This window comes from Equus quagga, chromosome 8 (genome assembly GCF_021613505.1).
Source record: "Equus quagga isolate Etosha38 chromosome 8, UCLA_HA_Equagga_1.0, whole genome shotgun sequence".
Lineage (NCBI taxonomy): Eukaryota > Metazoa > Chordata > Mammalia > Perissodactyla > Equidae > Equus > Equus quagga.
The window spans coordinates 94,429,948-94,444,400 of NC_060274.1; the positions used below are offsets into that span (position 1 = coordinate 94,429,948).

The 14,453-nt window shown below is 40.2% G+C and overlaps 1 protein-coding gene across 4 annotated transcripts in view; it reads right to left on the bottom strand.

Moving 5' to 3' along the window:
* DOCK4 (dedicator of cytokinesis 4) overlaps positions 1-14,453 on the bottom strand; it is a 432,596-nt gene that overhangs the window by 26,124 nt on the left and 392,019 nt on the right. For all 4 annotated transcript variants that reach the window (XM_046670233.1, XM_046670234.1, XM_046670231.1 and 1 more), the window contains exons 36-40: positions 13,215-13,363; positions 11,148-11,234; positions 9,245-9,349; positions 4,060-4,201; positions 2,270-2,436 (exon numbers count right to left, since the gene is read on the bottom strand). In XM_046670233.1, coding sequence (XP_046526189.1) covers positions 2,270-2,436; positions 4,060-4,201; positions 9,245-9,349; positions 11,148-11,234; positions 13,215-13,363 — 650 coding nt within the window. The remainder of the gene's footprint in view (positions 1-2,269; positions 2,437-4,059; positions 4,202-9,244; positions 9,350-11,147; positions 11,235-13,214; positions 13,364-14,453) is intronic.

Below are 14,453 nucleotides of genomic sequence, written 5' to 3' on the forward strand. Positions count from 1 at the left end.
TCTTTCTGTTTTAAAGATGAAGACACTAAGCCTCAAACAGGCAACGTGACCTGTTCAGAGCTCTCTTCTAATTACGTGTAGAGCCAGCACTAGAACCAGCCACAAGAACTTCTGATTTTTTGTTGCCAGATCCCCTGCGCCACACTGTCTCGTGCCCGTCTGAACTGCTGTAAAGCAGGAGGATCTGTATGTAAAAGCTGGGGCTCCCTCTGGCCAGGACAAGCACCCTCACGACACGTGAATCCACAGCTGCCTTTGGTAAGCGCTGCTGTGGATGGAGGGTTTCTCTTTTGTCAACCAGGTTTCTGTATCTATGCCTCGTTTTTCTTATTAAACAAAATGCATTCCCAAAAGGATAATAAACTTTGCAAAATTCCTAAAATAGTGCCATTTATTCAACAACAACAGAAAGTGGAAGGATTTCTTTGTGCCAGCCAAGATACACTGAAATGATTATGCCAGAGACCCTGTGACAGGAACTCCAAGTGTTCTGGTGGCAGGTAGGGAAGCGGGTCAATAGGGACTCAAAAGAGGTGAAACGACAGGAATGCTGAGAAGGCAGAGGAGGAGGCAGGCACGCCATGCCACCCTGTGGGAGGAGGACAGCACTTCTCGGAGGAGGTGACACGTGAGCGGAATCTAGAAGAGTGAGTAGGAGTTTGCCAGGCGGAGAGTGGGGGAAGCACTGCAGACAGCAGGAAGCAGCAGCGCAGAGACGCGGGGCGGCTTGTGAAAGGGCATGGCAAGAGATGGGGAGAGAAATTCGGAGTTGCTGGAGCTGAGGGGAGCAGGGGGATGAGTGGGCTGGAGCCAGATGCCGAGGGCTGTAAGCACAGGAATAAGGAGCCAGATTTATTATTTTTTTAGAGGGACTGCTATACCATTGATCACTATTTAAAGTGACGGCCACAAGGAAATGTGGTGCAGTGGAAAACGTCCTAGAGAAGGAGGTATCAGAAGGCACAGGTTCTAGTGCAGGGTCTATGGGTAATTAGAACGTGACTGAGCACGTCAATTGACTGACTTCCTATTCACTGGAATCGATTGCAATGAAAATTATATCATAAACTAATGATCTTTAATTGGTGTTGGAGGGAAAAAAAGAAAAATATAAGTATCCAAAAGGACTAGAAAATAATCAGAGATCTTTTCAAGAACATCACAGTGCTGTTTTCCAATGGTTTCCTTGCCTTGGTATTTAACCCATCAAACTTCCTTGCACAAAGGCCTGCTCTTTGTTTCAGTCCCATCACAACACTACGCAACTATCACAGCTTCCCCTTCTGATCACTTGTCTGTGAATAATTTCTGGAGTTACCGCTGGGAGCACTGGGAATTGACACTTAGGCAGAGGTGACAAGGTGAGTTAACATGAGACAATCATTACTGACAGTGTTAGGAGAACATTTCCCAGCCTAAATAGAAACTAACTATGGTGAAAGAAGCTAAGCCAATTAATCCATAGCAGTAAGTTTGCTTTGCATTCTTTATTTAGGAGGAGAAAATACTGACTACCTGGGGCTCTATCTGGTCTTGCTATGTCACTGTTGTCAAGGAAAGAGCAGATTATAATTTATCTGTGGAACAACCTTGCTCTTTTCCCCACAGTCGGGCTGTAAGAAGCGGCATTCCTTTCTGGCTGAAGGAGCTCTTAATTAGCAAGGCACATTGAAACTACTCACACCAGAGAACTCAAAACATGCAAGGAGTCTTTGGTTTGCTTTTACTCTGTGTCATCTAGGAAGTCCTAATCACACACCATTCTCAGATGAAGCAGCAGCAGAAGATGGCATAGAACCTTCCCATTGTACCAGAAGTCTACCCAACCCTTCTCTTTCTCAGAAATCCTCTTTCCCGATTCATTATGTATTTTTTACTCATTGCACTCTACTGAATCTGAAAATACATATCCTGAGGGTCCCACAAGTGGTTCCACAGGAATGAATAGAGGACTGAGCTCAGCGATGAAATCTCAAAGACTGGTCCTAGAACCACTGGCATTGGAATTGTCAGAAAGAAGCCAATTTCAGGGCCTTTTCTCAGACCTACTGAGTTAGAATTTCCAGGCTGGGGCCAGAAATCTGCTCGGTTAGAAAGCACCCCATGTCACCCGAATACACAGCAGAGTTCGAGAACCACTAGACTACGATTTCCGGTCCCTTCTGGTTCTGTCACTTGACTCTATCCTGAGTAAATATTTAGCCAGTCTTACCCCAAGCAGCTCACAGTCTAAGTGGGGAAACGGCATGTAATAAGAACTGCACAGTACCTTGAATTCATTCTCTTTATCTTTAGTGCCTTTGTGAAATGGTCTGTCATAACGGAATTTCCAGATATGATTCACTTTATAGAAACTTTTGATGTTGTCTGGAACACCCTCTCTCTGCAGCACCTCCTGGCTCTCCGGAATGGGAGTCACAGCATAGATCTGCAAATCTAGAATTAGAGTCAAGGAGGGAACCCAACTTGGCAAACTCCATGGAAATCTGGCTTGAGCTGAGCTGTGGCAGAGAGAAAAGGATGGTAACTATCTGGTGTCTCCATTTGGGTTGAAGTAATTTAAAAAACTGCCAAGAAGGTCCCCAGAACTCAGTTCATAGCAAATCACTTCTCAAACAACAGGCCTTGAATTAGTTTTAGGTAGGTGACTCTGAAAAAGTATTGGTTTAAAATTTCTATGACCTGTGAATTTATTTATCGCTGCTTTTCTTTTTTCTTTTTTTTTTTTTGGTGAGGGTGGGTGGGAATGGTTTAGATCTCAGGTACTCAGAGTTGTATTAATTCTAATCCTTGTTATCTTTAGTTCATGCATGAGATACTCTTTAGTCCATGCATGGCCATTCTTTATTTGTTTTTTAAATAATGTATAAATACCCACACAACCATGACCAAAGACACAACAGTGACTTGTATTTACCTGTGTGATGCTGTATCTGCAGCCTTCCCACATTTGTGGTATCCACTCTCCCATATCTTGTATTGATAAGCAGAATGTTTAGTTGTAGCTGATATTTTAAAAAATTACCTATATTGTATTGTATATTTACCTCCTTCTCATTCAAACAAGGATAGCATAATATTTTCCTTTGCGTAATTACTTGCTTCTGTTGCATTTTAGTTTCTGCTTTGAAATGGGATCCATAATTATCAGTGGGAGTTTCTGGTCTTCTTTAAGATCATCAATTTCAGGAAGAGACAGAAGGATTCAGAGAGTCATGCTGGGGTGAATTCCCTCTGTCTCTAAGGCCTATGTAATTTCAGTTGAGTTGTTCATGTTTAGACAATAGGAGTGTCAATTATATAGCAATTATAAAAGACTGTCCCAGATGCCTTGGCTAAAAGCCCTCAAAAGATACTGGGGTACCTCTTTCTCTTCCCTTCCTCATTTCACAATAAAAATGTCAGGGGAAAAGGGGGTGAATGAAATGTGTCAGTAAACATAATGCTATTATTTTCTTGAACTAAAGTAGTTTCAATATGATACGCAAATTGTTCTAAAGGAAATCACTAAGAGAGCTTTAAAAGCAGGGTTGAGATACAGAAAAGGAAAAAAATTCTTTAACAGAATCTTGAAGGAATTTCTTTTCAACTGACATCATGATAATAAATAGAACAATTCTGTTTAGAAGGAGCTAAGCTAAAATTAAGATGATGAGAAAGAGGGAGAGTAAGAACATGGCAACTGAAAAGGGGCCAGGGACTGAATAACCTTACGTGAAAATTCCTGTTGTCAGTGCCATGGAGTTGATTCCAACTCCTTGCAATCCTGTGTACAGCAGAGCGGAACCCTGCCCAGTCTTTTCGCATCACCCTCTCATCTCGCGGTGCTAAATCAAACAGTGCTCCACTGCTATTCATAGGGTTTTCATGGCCAATTATTTTGGAAGTGAGTGGCCAGGTCCTTCTTCCTAGTCTGTCTTAGTCTGGAAGCTCTGCTGAAACCTGTCCACCATGGGTGACCCTGCTGGTATTTGAAGCACCATGAAATAGCATGAAAATGCTCTGCACCTAATGGCCAGTTCATTCTAACTGGAATCCAGCTTTTCTAGGTGTGGATACACTGAGCTTCCGCCTGGAAGATGGTCTCATCGGGCTGGTTGGCATGTTGCATGGCGATGGCGTGGGGGAACTCGTTCAGCATTCTCTGTTGGAAGGCCTCCAGTCTCTCATAGTCATGCCCTCGGCACACAAACTCCTTATTCTGGAGGCGAAATCAAAAAAGAAATTAAGACTATGCCAAAAAAATATGACACTGGCAGTAACTGAGCACATGCCCCACATCAATAGACTATAACAGCAAAAAAATGCACTGGAACAGTCTGAAAAATTTGCCCAAATATTAAAATGCAGGGCAAAGATCATGAGTTTCACTCTCTGTTGCTTTTAATAAGACCCAGTAGCCTGCCTTACTCTTCCCAGTTCACTTGCATGAGGTGCAAAGAGGCATCTGATTCTCAGAGCACGAAACACAAAGCAATTGTGCTTCCTCTAAATCTTAACAAGCACGTGTTAAAGATTATTTTTATAAACTGGATATCAAACTTACATAGATAAACTAACAATTTGGAGGAAAAGAAAATAAATGCAATCTCTAAAAATGCATTTTATTGCATTCTTTTTAAAAAGACCACAGAGATCAGCCTTAACACTTTCATTAACTAGATCCCTCTGCAGAAAGGAAGGCTGAGCAGGTGTGTATTCCGGGTCTCAATACGGCGGGCGTGGGAATTTTCCTTGCCCTCATCAACCCAGCTCAGCCTCCTGTAGCCAGGAATCCTATTAACTGGCAGAAGCTAAGACTTAGGAGTTTTAGGGGCTCGATAAATGTTGAACATATTTTTGTCTGTTTTTTGTTTTGTTTTACAATAGATACGAGTACTCTGTGGGTCAGGACTCCCTCTCATTAGGTAGGAATGGTGGAGGTTATCCCTGAGGTAGGGCAGAGAGCTGGAAAGATGGGCAGGTTTCCAAAAAGTACCTTAATGACTGGGTTAGACATGAGGGAAGTCTTTCTGACAGTTTAGTGATAATGAAATTACAATTGGTGAGCACAGTCATTGACTGGGCACGTTGCACATTATCTTATTTAACCCAAAAAAGCTTGAGAGGCAGTTACCTGCCCATCCTGCCCAATTTTATAATCAGAGAACTAAGGCTCAAGATCACTATGTACTTTGTCCAGGGGAACTACATTCAAACTCGAGTCTCAGTCCAAGGCCTGAGGTCATTGTGTTCTGAACATGTACATCCAGAAAATACTCCTAAGAGCTACCAAGACCAAGAAAGGTTGCAGGAGAGCATGTCCTGACGGTCTTTATGAAAAAGAGTGGTTTGTGGTCTGGTTTCTCAGCTCCATGAAGTTCCCATGATAGTGTAACATGCCCTAAGGAAGAACTAGGAGCAAAACTGAGGAAGCTAAAAATCACCAGTGGGCAGGGGGCTCAGGGGTGCAGCTGAGAAAAAGCAGCTGCAGGCAAGTAGAGGAAATAGGAGTGGGGACTGGGCTGTGAGAACCTGCCACAGTTCCCCACAAACTTCTGAACAAATCAAGATCCTTTGGAAAACACAAGCTAAGACAGATGACCTAGGAATCAGGACCCCAAAAGAATCCTATATTTAAAACTTTCTAGCTAGAAGTTATATTTTCTGATGCTTTATTTTTTTTTATTCTACTCAAAAGATAATAAATTGGGGCCAGCCCTTTGGCAGAGTGGTCAAACTTTCACACAATCTGCCTTGGCGGCCCGGGGTTTGCAAGTTTGGATCCCGGGTGCAGACCTATTCCCTTCATCAGGTCATGCTGTGGAGGCATCCCACATACAAAGTAGAGGAAGACTGGCACAGATATTAGCTCAGGGCTCATCTTCCTCAAAGAAAAAGTGAGCAGCACTGATAATGGATGTGAGCTCAGGGCCAATCCTTCTCACCCAAAAAAAAAAAAAAAAAAAAAACGATAAATTTGTTTGATAAAACAAGACAGTACATACCTTCCTGCATATTACAGAAGTCCCAAAATAAATATCTGAATACTCTAATAACCGAAACATTTTTAAAGCAATGCTTATATGTAACAAGAGTTTGTGAAATCAGCGGAGTTACTTCTAGCATATGGTTGTTCAATGGTATTAAGAAGTCGTTTCTAGATAAAAATAAATTTGGGGTCTGATATTTGAGTTGCCAACAAATAAAAAGGAATTAAACATTCCCCCATCAATGCTTTTTTTTAAATCACAGATTTATCGAGATATAGTTCACATACCATAAAATTCACCCCTTTAAAGTGTACAATTCAGTTGTTTTTAGTATATTCACGGAGTTGTGCAACTATCAACGCTATCTAATTTCAGAATATTTTCACTACCCCCAAAAGAAACCCATACCCATTAGCAGTCACTGCCTATTTCCCCCTTCCCCCAGGCCCTGGCAACCACTAATCTACCTTCTGTTTCTGTGGATACGCCTATTCTGGACATTTCACATAAATGGAATTATACAACTTGTGGACTTTTGTGACTGGCTTCTTTCACCTAACATAATATTCTCAAAGTTCTTCCATTTTGTAGCATATATGAGTACTTCATTCCTTTTTTATTGCTGAATATTCCATTGTATAGATATACCATATTTTGTTTATCCATTCATCAGTTGATGGACATTTGGGCTGCTTCCACTTTTTGGCTATTATGAATAATGCTGCTATGAACATTTGTGTATAGGTCTTTTGTGGATGTATGTTTTCAACTCTCTGGAGTATATAGCTAGGAGTAGAATTGCTTGGTCAAATTTTTAATACTTAAGATTTTTTATTGTCTTTCTTTTGAAAAAGAAATATACACTTAGGGTAAAAACAAAAACCTAAATAGTACAGAGCATACAATGAAAAGTCTATCTTTTCCCATCCTTGAGCTCAGTCTGTCTCCCCAGAGGAATCATTAGCCAGAGATACCCTATGCAGATAAAACACTGTCAATAAAGAACCCATTTTCCATGAGGGTAAAAAAGCTACTTAGAGCATACAATTATATAAATGTATTGTACTTGAGCTTTAAAAATTATCTTGAAATTGATCAATAGAAAGGAAATTTTTAATATTAATATTTGCTTGTTTTAAAATCGAAGAAGTGACTAGAATCTGGTTTTCTAAGAAGTCTAGGCTCATGATTCTGAAGGATGCAATGCCCTCTAGAAACCAATAGAGGGTGACCCTTCGCTTTCATTTTGAAGGAAATGTCATTTATAGTTAGAAAAGCTGTTTTTAAAAGACTGATGATATAGAGATTGATTTATTCTAATTGACTTTTTAACAAAATTTATTTGCTAAATTTCCTTTAAAATTATGGCTCCTAAACTACCACTTATTTTTTAACTTTATACTTTAATTAACATTAATTGCATAAGCTGGACAGATGTCTAGGGTACTTCACAGTACACTGGCTAGCTGAACTCAGAATTTGATTAGGGCTACATTAGGACTTTTGTGGGCCCCTTCCTTCAAAAAACATTAAAAATCATATTGTATGACTGATTTGGTATAAAGACAAGTATATCAATATTATCTCATGTATAATATACAATATAATATACATTGTAACATTTTTTTCAACCTGAAAATTCCCTTTTTCCTTCTGATTTTTAAAATAAATTACAACAGTTTTGTGGGCCATCTAAAACTATTATGGTCTCTAACCACTGTACCTACTGTGTATAATGGGTCAGTTAGCCTTGAGTATGATATGGAAGAAACATAATCTTTTACTTTGCATGATTTTGAGCCAACAGAGGAAGTGGGTCTGCTGTAGCAGGGTCACATCTGGACCCTCCTGTGGGGTCTCTTATGGGGTCTATGGCCCTCTGTGCTGCTCACAACTCTAGAATGCCTCTCACTCTACTCGGAACCTGGATCCAGGCCATGTGCCCTCCGCAGGGGGTTGATGATGTCAGCTCAGGCCTAGCATCGTCCACTTTTAAAATTTAGTCTTTCAAATTCAGCAAGTGTTCTGAATTTGTCATTGTTTTTGATTCAGGATCAAGCTCCTCTCTGTCTTTAGGCAGACCCATCTTCAGAGTGAGTTTTGTGACTACGCACAACATTGTTTGGATTCTCTTTTAACCCAAAAAGGAGATTTTACTTATGTCTGTGTGGCACCCAAAAACACAGTCATTTCAATCAATTAAAAATGATATCAACCTGTCATTTCAATGTTTGTTCCATGTGATACTAAAATGAATCTTTGCCTATGGTGTTTGGATATTTTGGAATATATATATGACTATATATAAATATATGAATAAATAAATATACGTATAAAACTTTCATCCTGAAAGGCAGATCAATTATTATTAAACAAACAATGAAGCCAAATCTTTTTCCTCTCCCTTCTCCTTCAAGTACCCCTAACCTATATCTACTCATAAGTACTGATAGTTAAAGCAAGATTAAGGGCAACACAAATACCAAAATATTTGTATATCGAGATTTAAAGTTTGTAATGAATTCACTCAATTTTACAAATTACCACAGACACTTCTCCTTAGCTGCTTGGGGAGCTCCATTTCCTCTCCCCACCAATAAGTTTTCATATAAGTAAGATGTTACACACATTCTGAAGTGTTCAGTAAATATCAGGCATATAAGATATTACTTGGCATGAGGTGAAAAATCACAAGAATGGAGTCAAATGTTTTATTATCCAGGAGGTACCTTAGAATGTCTGGAAAATTTTCCTTTGTAGAAAGAATTTGTACTAGCAATAAATTGGATCTCTTTGCTGGGTGACATTTACCTTTTCACAAAGTCATCAACTAGGCCAAACAACATGCTTCACATGATTCTGGAGGTAGGGTTTCCACATGATGTGAATCGGCAATGTTTTCTATAGTCTACAACTCCCAGCCTCCACCATGATCTGCTATTTTTCTCTAACTCTCCAGAAACTGCAGACCGAATAGGATAGTGACTATCCATCACACAAAGGAAACAACTACAATCACCAAGGATTGCTCATGAAGTATAGTAAACTTAGAAACTTTGGAAGAAAAATCAAAAGATTGTTTGCCATCTTGAGAAATCATTCGGAACAAAGCATTCTAGATTAGTACGATGTTTGCAAAGGAAAAGGTTAAAAGAAATCTCATGATGTTATTACCTGTCTAAAAAGGATAAAATGTCATTAGTATCTTAGTTTTCTTGATTTGGATATCTATATTGGGAATATAAAGGCAAATTAAGTAGCATATTACTTACTCTTAAGAAAAATGGAAATTTTTTTCCATAAAATCCAACTCTAAAGAACTCTGGTTCAAGACGTTGCTGGTCCATAATTTTGTCATATAAAGAGGCTTCCATCATCTAGGAAAGCACAGGAGAAATTCTAATCATCTTATCTCATCTTTCAGCCCCACCAATTTTTGGAAGAGGATATTTCTTCTATACAAAGGAGAACTCCATTTTAATTCAGTTTGTGAAACAGAAGGTTTGACTCCCTTTCTATGCTTTAAGGCAGGGATCAGCAAACTTATTCCGTGAATGGTCAGAGAATGAGTATTTTAGGCTTTGCAGGCCATATGGTCCCTGTCACAACTACTCATTCTGTGAGGCCCACAGGCTGTAGTCTGCTGACCTCTGCTTTAAAAAAGGATCAAGTATATTATTACATGTCCTTACCAGAGAAAATGATTTCTATGCACATTCTATTGAGGAAATATTTTCTCAACATGAACTATTAGCAGCAAAACCTTTCTGGAGAATCCTAGTGCCAGATGCACTCACCTGTGGCTGTGTTTCTCCTTGGACGTGGTGATTCAGGATACCTGGAAGGGGCAACCTTGCACAGGTTGGACAGGGATAAACCGACAAAGCAAACCAAAGGAAGCCCACAGTGTAAAGTGCTGTCTGGGCTGAAAGCTCTTAGTGTGTCTTTGACATTGTTGGAACTATGAAGCTCATAAAGCTTATGGTTTCCCATTTGTGGCATTATCATCCCCAGGGTTTCCAGAGAAAGACTAATATTGCACTTAAAAACTTTCCCCCTTCCCCCCACCCCCAGTAACAGCCCCCGAAAGAGTAATTGGCATGAAGTGTAATGCTTTGGGTTTATAAAAATCTTAGTGACTACGGCACCCAAGGGCACTCACGGGTAAACACTGTAACCTCGCTTCTGTTACAGGGACAGGATGCCAAGAGAAGCACGGCAACGTTTTTATACAAAACTGCAGGGCCTCCCAGAGTCAGCATGATGGACTGAAGCTAAAACAAGGTTTTTTCTCTTTGGTTTTCATGTTAGGAGAAATGTCGATGAACCGCTGACATTAAATACTGTGCCAAAAAGACAGGGCTGGCTCCTGCCAGTTAAATAAGTTACTTATGGTGTAAAGGATTTTACGAGCTGTTAGAGGTTTACGATATCATCTCTTATAGTGCTACCTCAGAATTCAAAGACAACATCATAATCTTTTTTTAAAAATACATAAAAGCTGATCCTATTTTAGAAACCCTGAAGAGCTTAAGTGTTACAAGATGACACAAAACATTCATGACTCTGAAGAAGAAGGACTTGGAAGACAAGAAGGACTTGTCTGAACCTGAAAGAAAAGAAGGTATAACACATCTGGCTCAGGGACACAGAACATTGAACTCCTTGACCTTAGGTACTAAGACCTTGGTTTAGATTTAACAAATAAAAACATATTTCTGAAGCTAAAGAGACTTGACGCCTATGGAATTTAGCCCCAAAATATTTAAAAATGGGTCAGTTAGCCATTTCTACTATTTAGTGTACAGATTATGGGACTAAGAATGGGATCTTATTACAGAGATTTGTGTACAAGTGAGAAGCTCTTCAAGCAGTGTGGAGATTTCCCTCAATAAACTAAAAGTATTAATCCTGGAGCAGACTGTGAAGTTCAGACGCGGCGTCTAGAACAGATCAAGGGCTCACTTTTTGTATCTTAATCAAAAGCATCGTGCAGATCAACTTGCTATTTCTCTGTATAAATAGCTGAGTATGCCTCAGAGGAAAGACATATCTTAAAAAAGCTTTCTACCAGACACATCAAGATGATCACAAAGTTAATTTCATAGAACAGTACTGGAAAACTAATCAAAAAAGGATGCCACAGCCTGATCAGCATGCATCCAGGTACCTTACCCTCATCTTGCTCAGGTTTCTGTAGTCATAATAACTCTCGTACTGCTCTGCAATCTTCCGGCACAAGATGATGCCATTCTCCCAACACTGTGGACAAATGAATAATGTAAACATTAATGATCCCAGAACATTTACTTACTTCCACCCAGAGGTCAGGATACGACTGCTTCAGATCATCAAGTCTTACTTCTTTTCTTTCTTTTTTTTGTGAGGAAGATTAGCCCTGAGCTAACATCCATTGCCAATCCTCCTCTTCTTTTGCTTGAGGAAGATTAGCCCTGAGCTAACATCTGTGCCAATCTTCCTCTCCTTTGTATGTGGGATGCCTCTCTACAGCATGGCTGATGAGTGGAGTAGGTCTGTACCAGGATCTGAACCTGCAAACCCGGCATGCCAAGGCGGAGCGTGCAGAACTTTAACCACTTGGCCACGGGCTGGCCCCAAGTCTTACTTCTTAATCTGTATAACCTACTTTTAATAGTATCAGTGCAACATCAAGCAGGAAAACAGCACATAATTAACATGTAAACTATTAAAAATCTTTAGGAAGTTGGAAATGATAATCTATCACAACAGGCATTAACATATGGTGCAGAAACATTTTCTGGTGTCATTTCAGCAGCATCATCTTGAAATAACTACAGTTCCACAACAGCCCAGTAGATGAATAAACAGGCCCTCGGTGCTGAGGGGGAATTACCACCGACTCCTAAGGCCTAATTATCCACAACTGACACACTAGATTCCTCGCTTGGCTCCAATGCGCATGTAAATCGTGAGGGTCTAATCCAGCAGGTTACCCTTAGCAGAAATACAAAAATTCTTCAATCTAGCCCAGGTATTGGGCAAACCTTTTCTGCTAAGAGCCAGACACCAATACTTTAGTTTCTGTGGGCCGTATAACCTTTGTCACAACTACTCAACTCTGCCATTAAAGCACGAAAGCAGCCATAGATACGAATAAACTTGGCTGTGTTCCACTAAATCTGTAATCTATGGACACTGAAATGTGAATTTCATGTAATTTTCACATGTCAGATATTCTTCTTCTTTGGATTTCTTTCAATCATTTAAAAATGGAAAAGCAATTCTTAGATTGCAGACTGAACAGAAACAGGTGGTGAGCCATTGGACCCAAGGGCCATAGTTTGCAACCTCTCATGGAGCACAAACTCCTGGGAATGGGCCAATATACGCAGCCAGAGATTGTGTAACAGCTTATCGTACAGGTGGAAATTTTACTGCAGGAGGGCACAAAGGCATTTCCTTGCTATTAACCTAAGGGACGAGAGGCCAGTGTAGTTAGACAAATAATAAGAGGACAGGAAGGAAGCAATTCCCTTGCATCACATTTTTGGGTGTACAATTATGTTTTGTAAAAGAATGACAGCCACTGGTTTTATTTTAATTGTCTGTTTAACCTTGGCAATTTGGAAGATACATTTAAATCTAAGACACATATCACCAAAGCATCCAAGTCTTCAACTCAACTGTGGTCAAATTCACAACTTTTCTTTAAAGAGTGTTGCAACCCTTGCAGAAAGAGGCAGGTGGAGTGAGGTGATGTGCTGAATTGTGTTAGCTCAGTGTGGTTTTTTGACGCCCCAGGGCACCTCTAAGTGTATGATGAGATACCATAAAATTCTTTAAACAAACTTAGTTTCATTTATTTTGCCTTAAAAAAAAGTGGACTGCAACAGAATACATGCCAATTGGGGGTGGTGAGGGGAGAGTGATAATGGTTTTTCACCCTTATAAAATGCCTGGGTGTCAAAACCTCTAGATCAGCATTTCTCAAAGTGTGGTCCAAAGTTCACACACACTGGAATCTCCTGGAGTCTTCATTAAAATCACAGAATCCGTGCCCCACACCAGACCTACTTCATCAGAATGTCTAGGAGCGGGGACTGGGAATCTGCCTTTCAACAAACTCTTGGGTGTTTGGATGCCCATTAAAATTTGAAGGCCCCTGCTTCAGGAGGTGGGCATCAGTGACCTAGAAATAAAGGAAATGTGACACCAACACAATCACCTTGGGAGAGGTCATGGGTGGGCAGGGCTACTTACTTTGCCTCTGTCAAAGTTCTGGATGATGGCGAGGTGCAGGTGCTCTTTGCGCTGCCATTCTGTTTGCATGGGGTAGGTCAGGAACTCCCGGAGGGGCCGATCAGACCATTCCAGCAGCTCATCGTATAACAGGAGAGTATATGCAGCCTCTGAAAGTCAATGGGCAGACAGTGATTGAGAGAGGACCCCAACAACCTCCCTGCAAATGGGGCTGGTTTGGAACAAATTAGAGAAAATACTATTTTCTGAATTTCATGATACTGAAGAAAAATGTCCAGAAAATATGCAACAGCAGGATAATGAATGATGACTTTGCCTGGAAGATGGAGTTATCTGAGATTTTTATTAAATCTTTTGGCTCCCTGTATCCACACACTCTCTCTTTCTCCCCTACCCTTCCCTTCTTTCTACAAGGCCTGCATGCTCCTGGGATAATACAAATGTTTACGGATATCAGTTGTAGCTGGTTCAAAGACACAGGAGATACGCCTTTGTTTGCTAGAAAAGCTCACTGGTAAATCCCCACAGGTGGAACTATGGGTATCTTCAAAAGGGTATGCTTAGGAACCAAAAAAATGGTAGCTAAATTCTTCTGGATAATAAAAGGCTGAAAAACTTGAAACTGGTGTGTGTGTGTGTTTGGGGGTGTCATGGTACAGGCAGCATTTAGGAGGGGCAAAGAAGCCAGAGAGGAGCTGAGGACAGAAAAGAAAAATTTAAAAATCTAGCAACAGAGGAGGAATTAGAAATGGTAGAAGTGTTGGATAAGAACTGTGTGTGTGTGTGTGTGTGTGTGTGTGTGTGTGTGTGTGTGACAGAGAAAGAGAGAGAGAAAGAGAGAGAATATACACGTGGTAATGTTGACCTGTAGGCTTAAGCACAGTGGACAGATAGTGTACTTAAAAGAATACTTGCCATTCTGCAGGTCTCTTCTTTTCCCAAACCACAAATATGGCCAAACAGATCAAGAATAGGCACCAGAATTCATTGTCACTGATGAAGGACTATAATAATTTTTTTCCTTTAACATGATGATAGCCAACTCATTTACTAAATTGAATAAAATGGACAAACTCTTATGCTATTAATCCATTTAACTACCATCCCTATATGTCCTTCAAAAGATGTAATAGTAGCTTTTAACACAATATCACCAAATGGTAATTCTTTTTCTTCATTTATTTGCCTTCAGGGTAACTACACATAAAGCCCTGAACAGCATGTTAAGTTCTAGTCCTA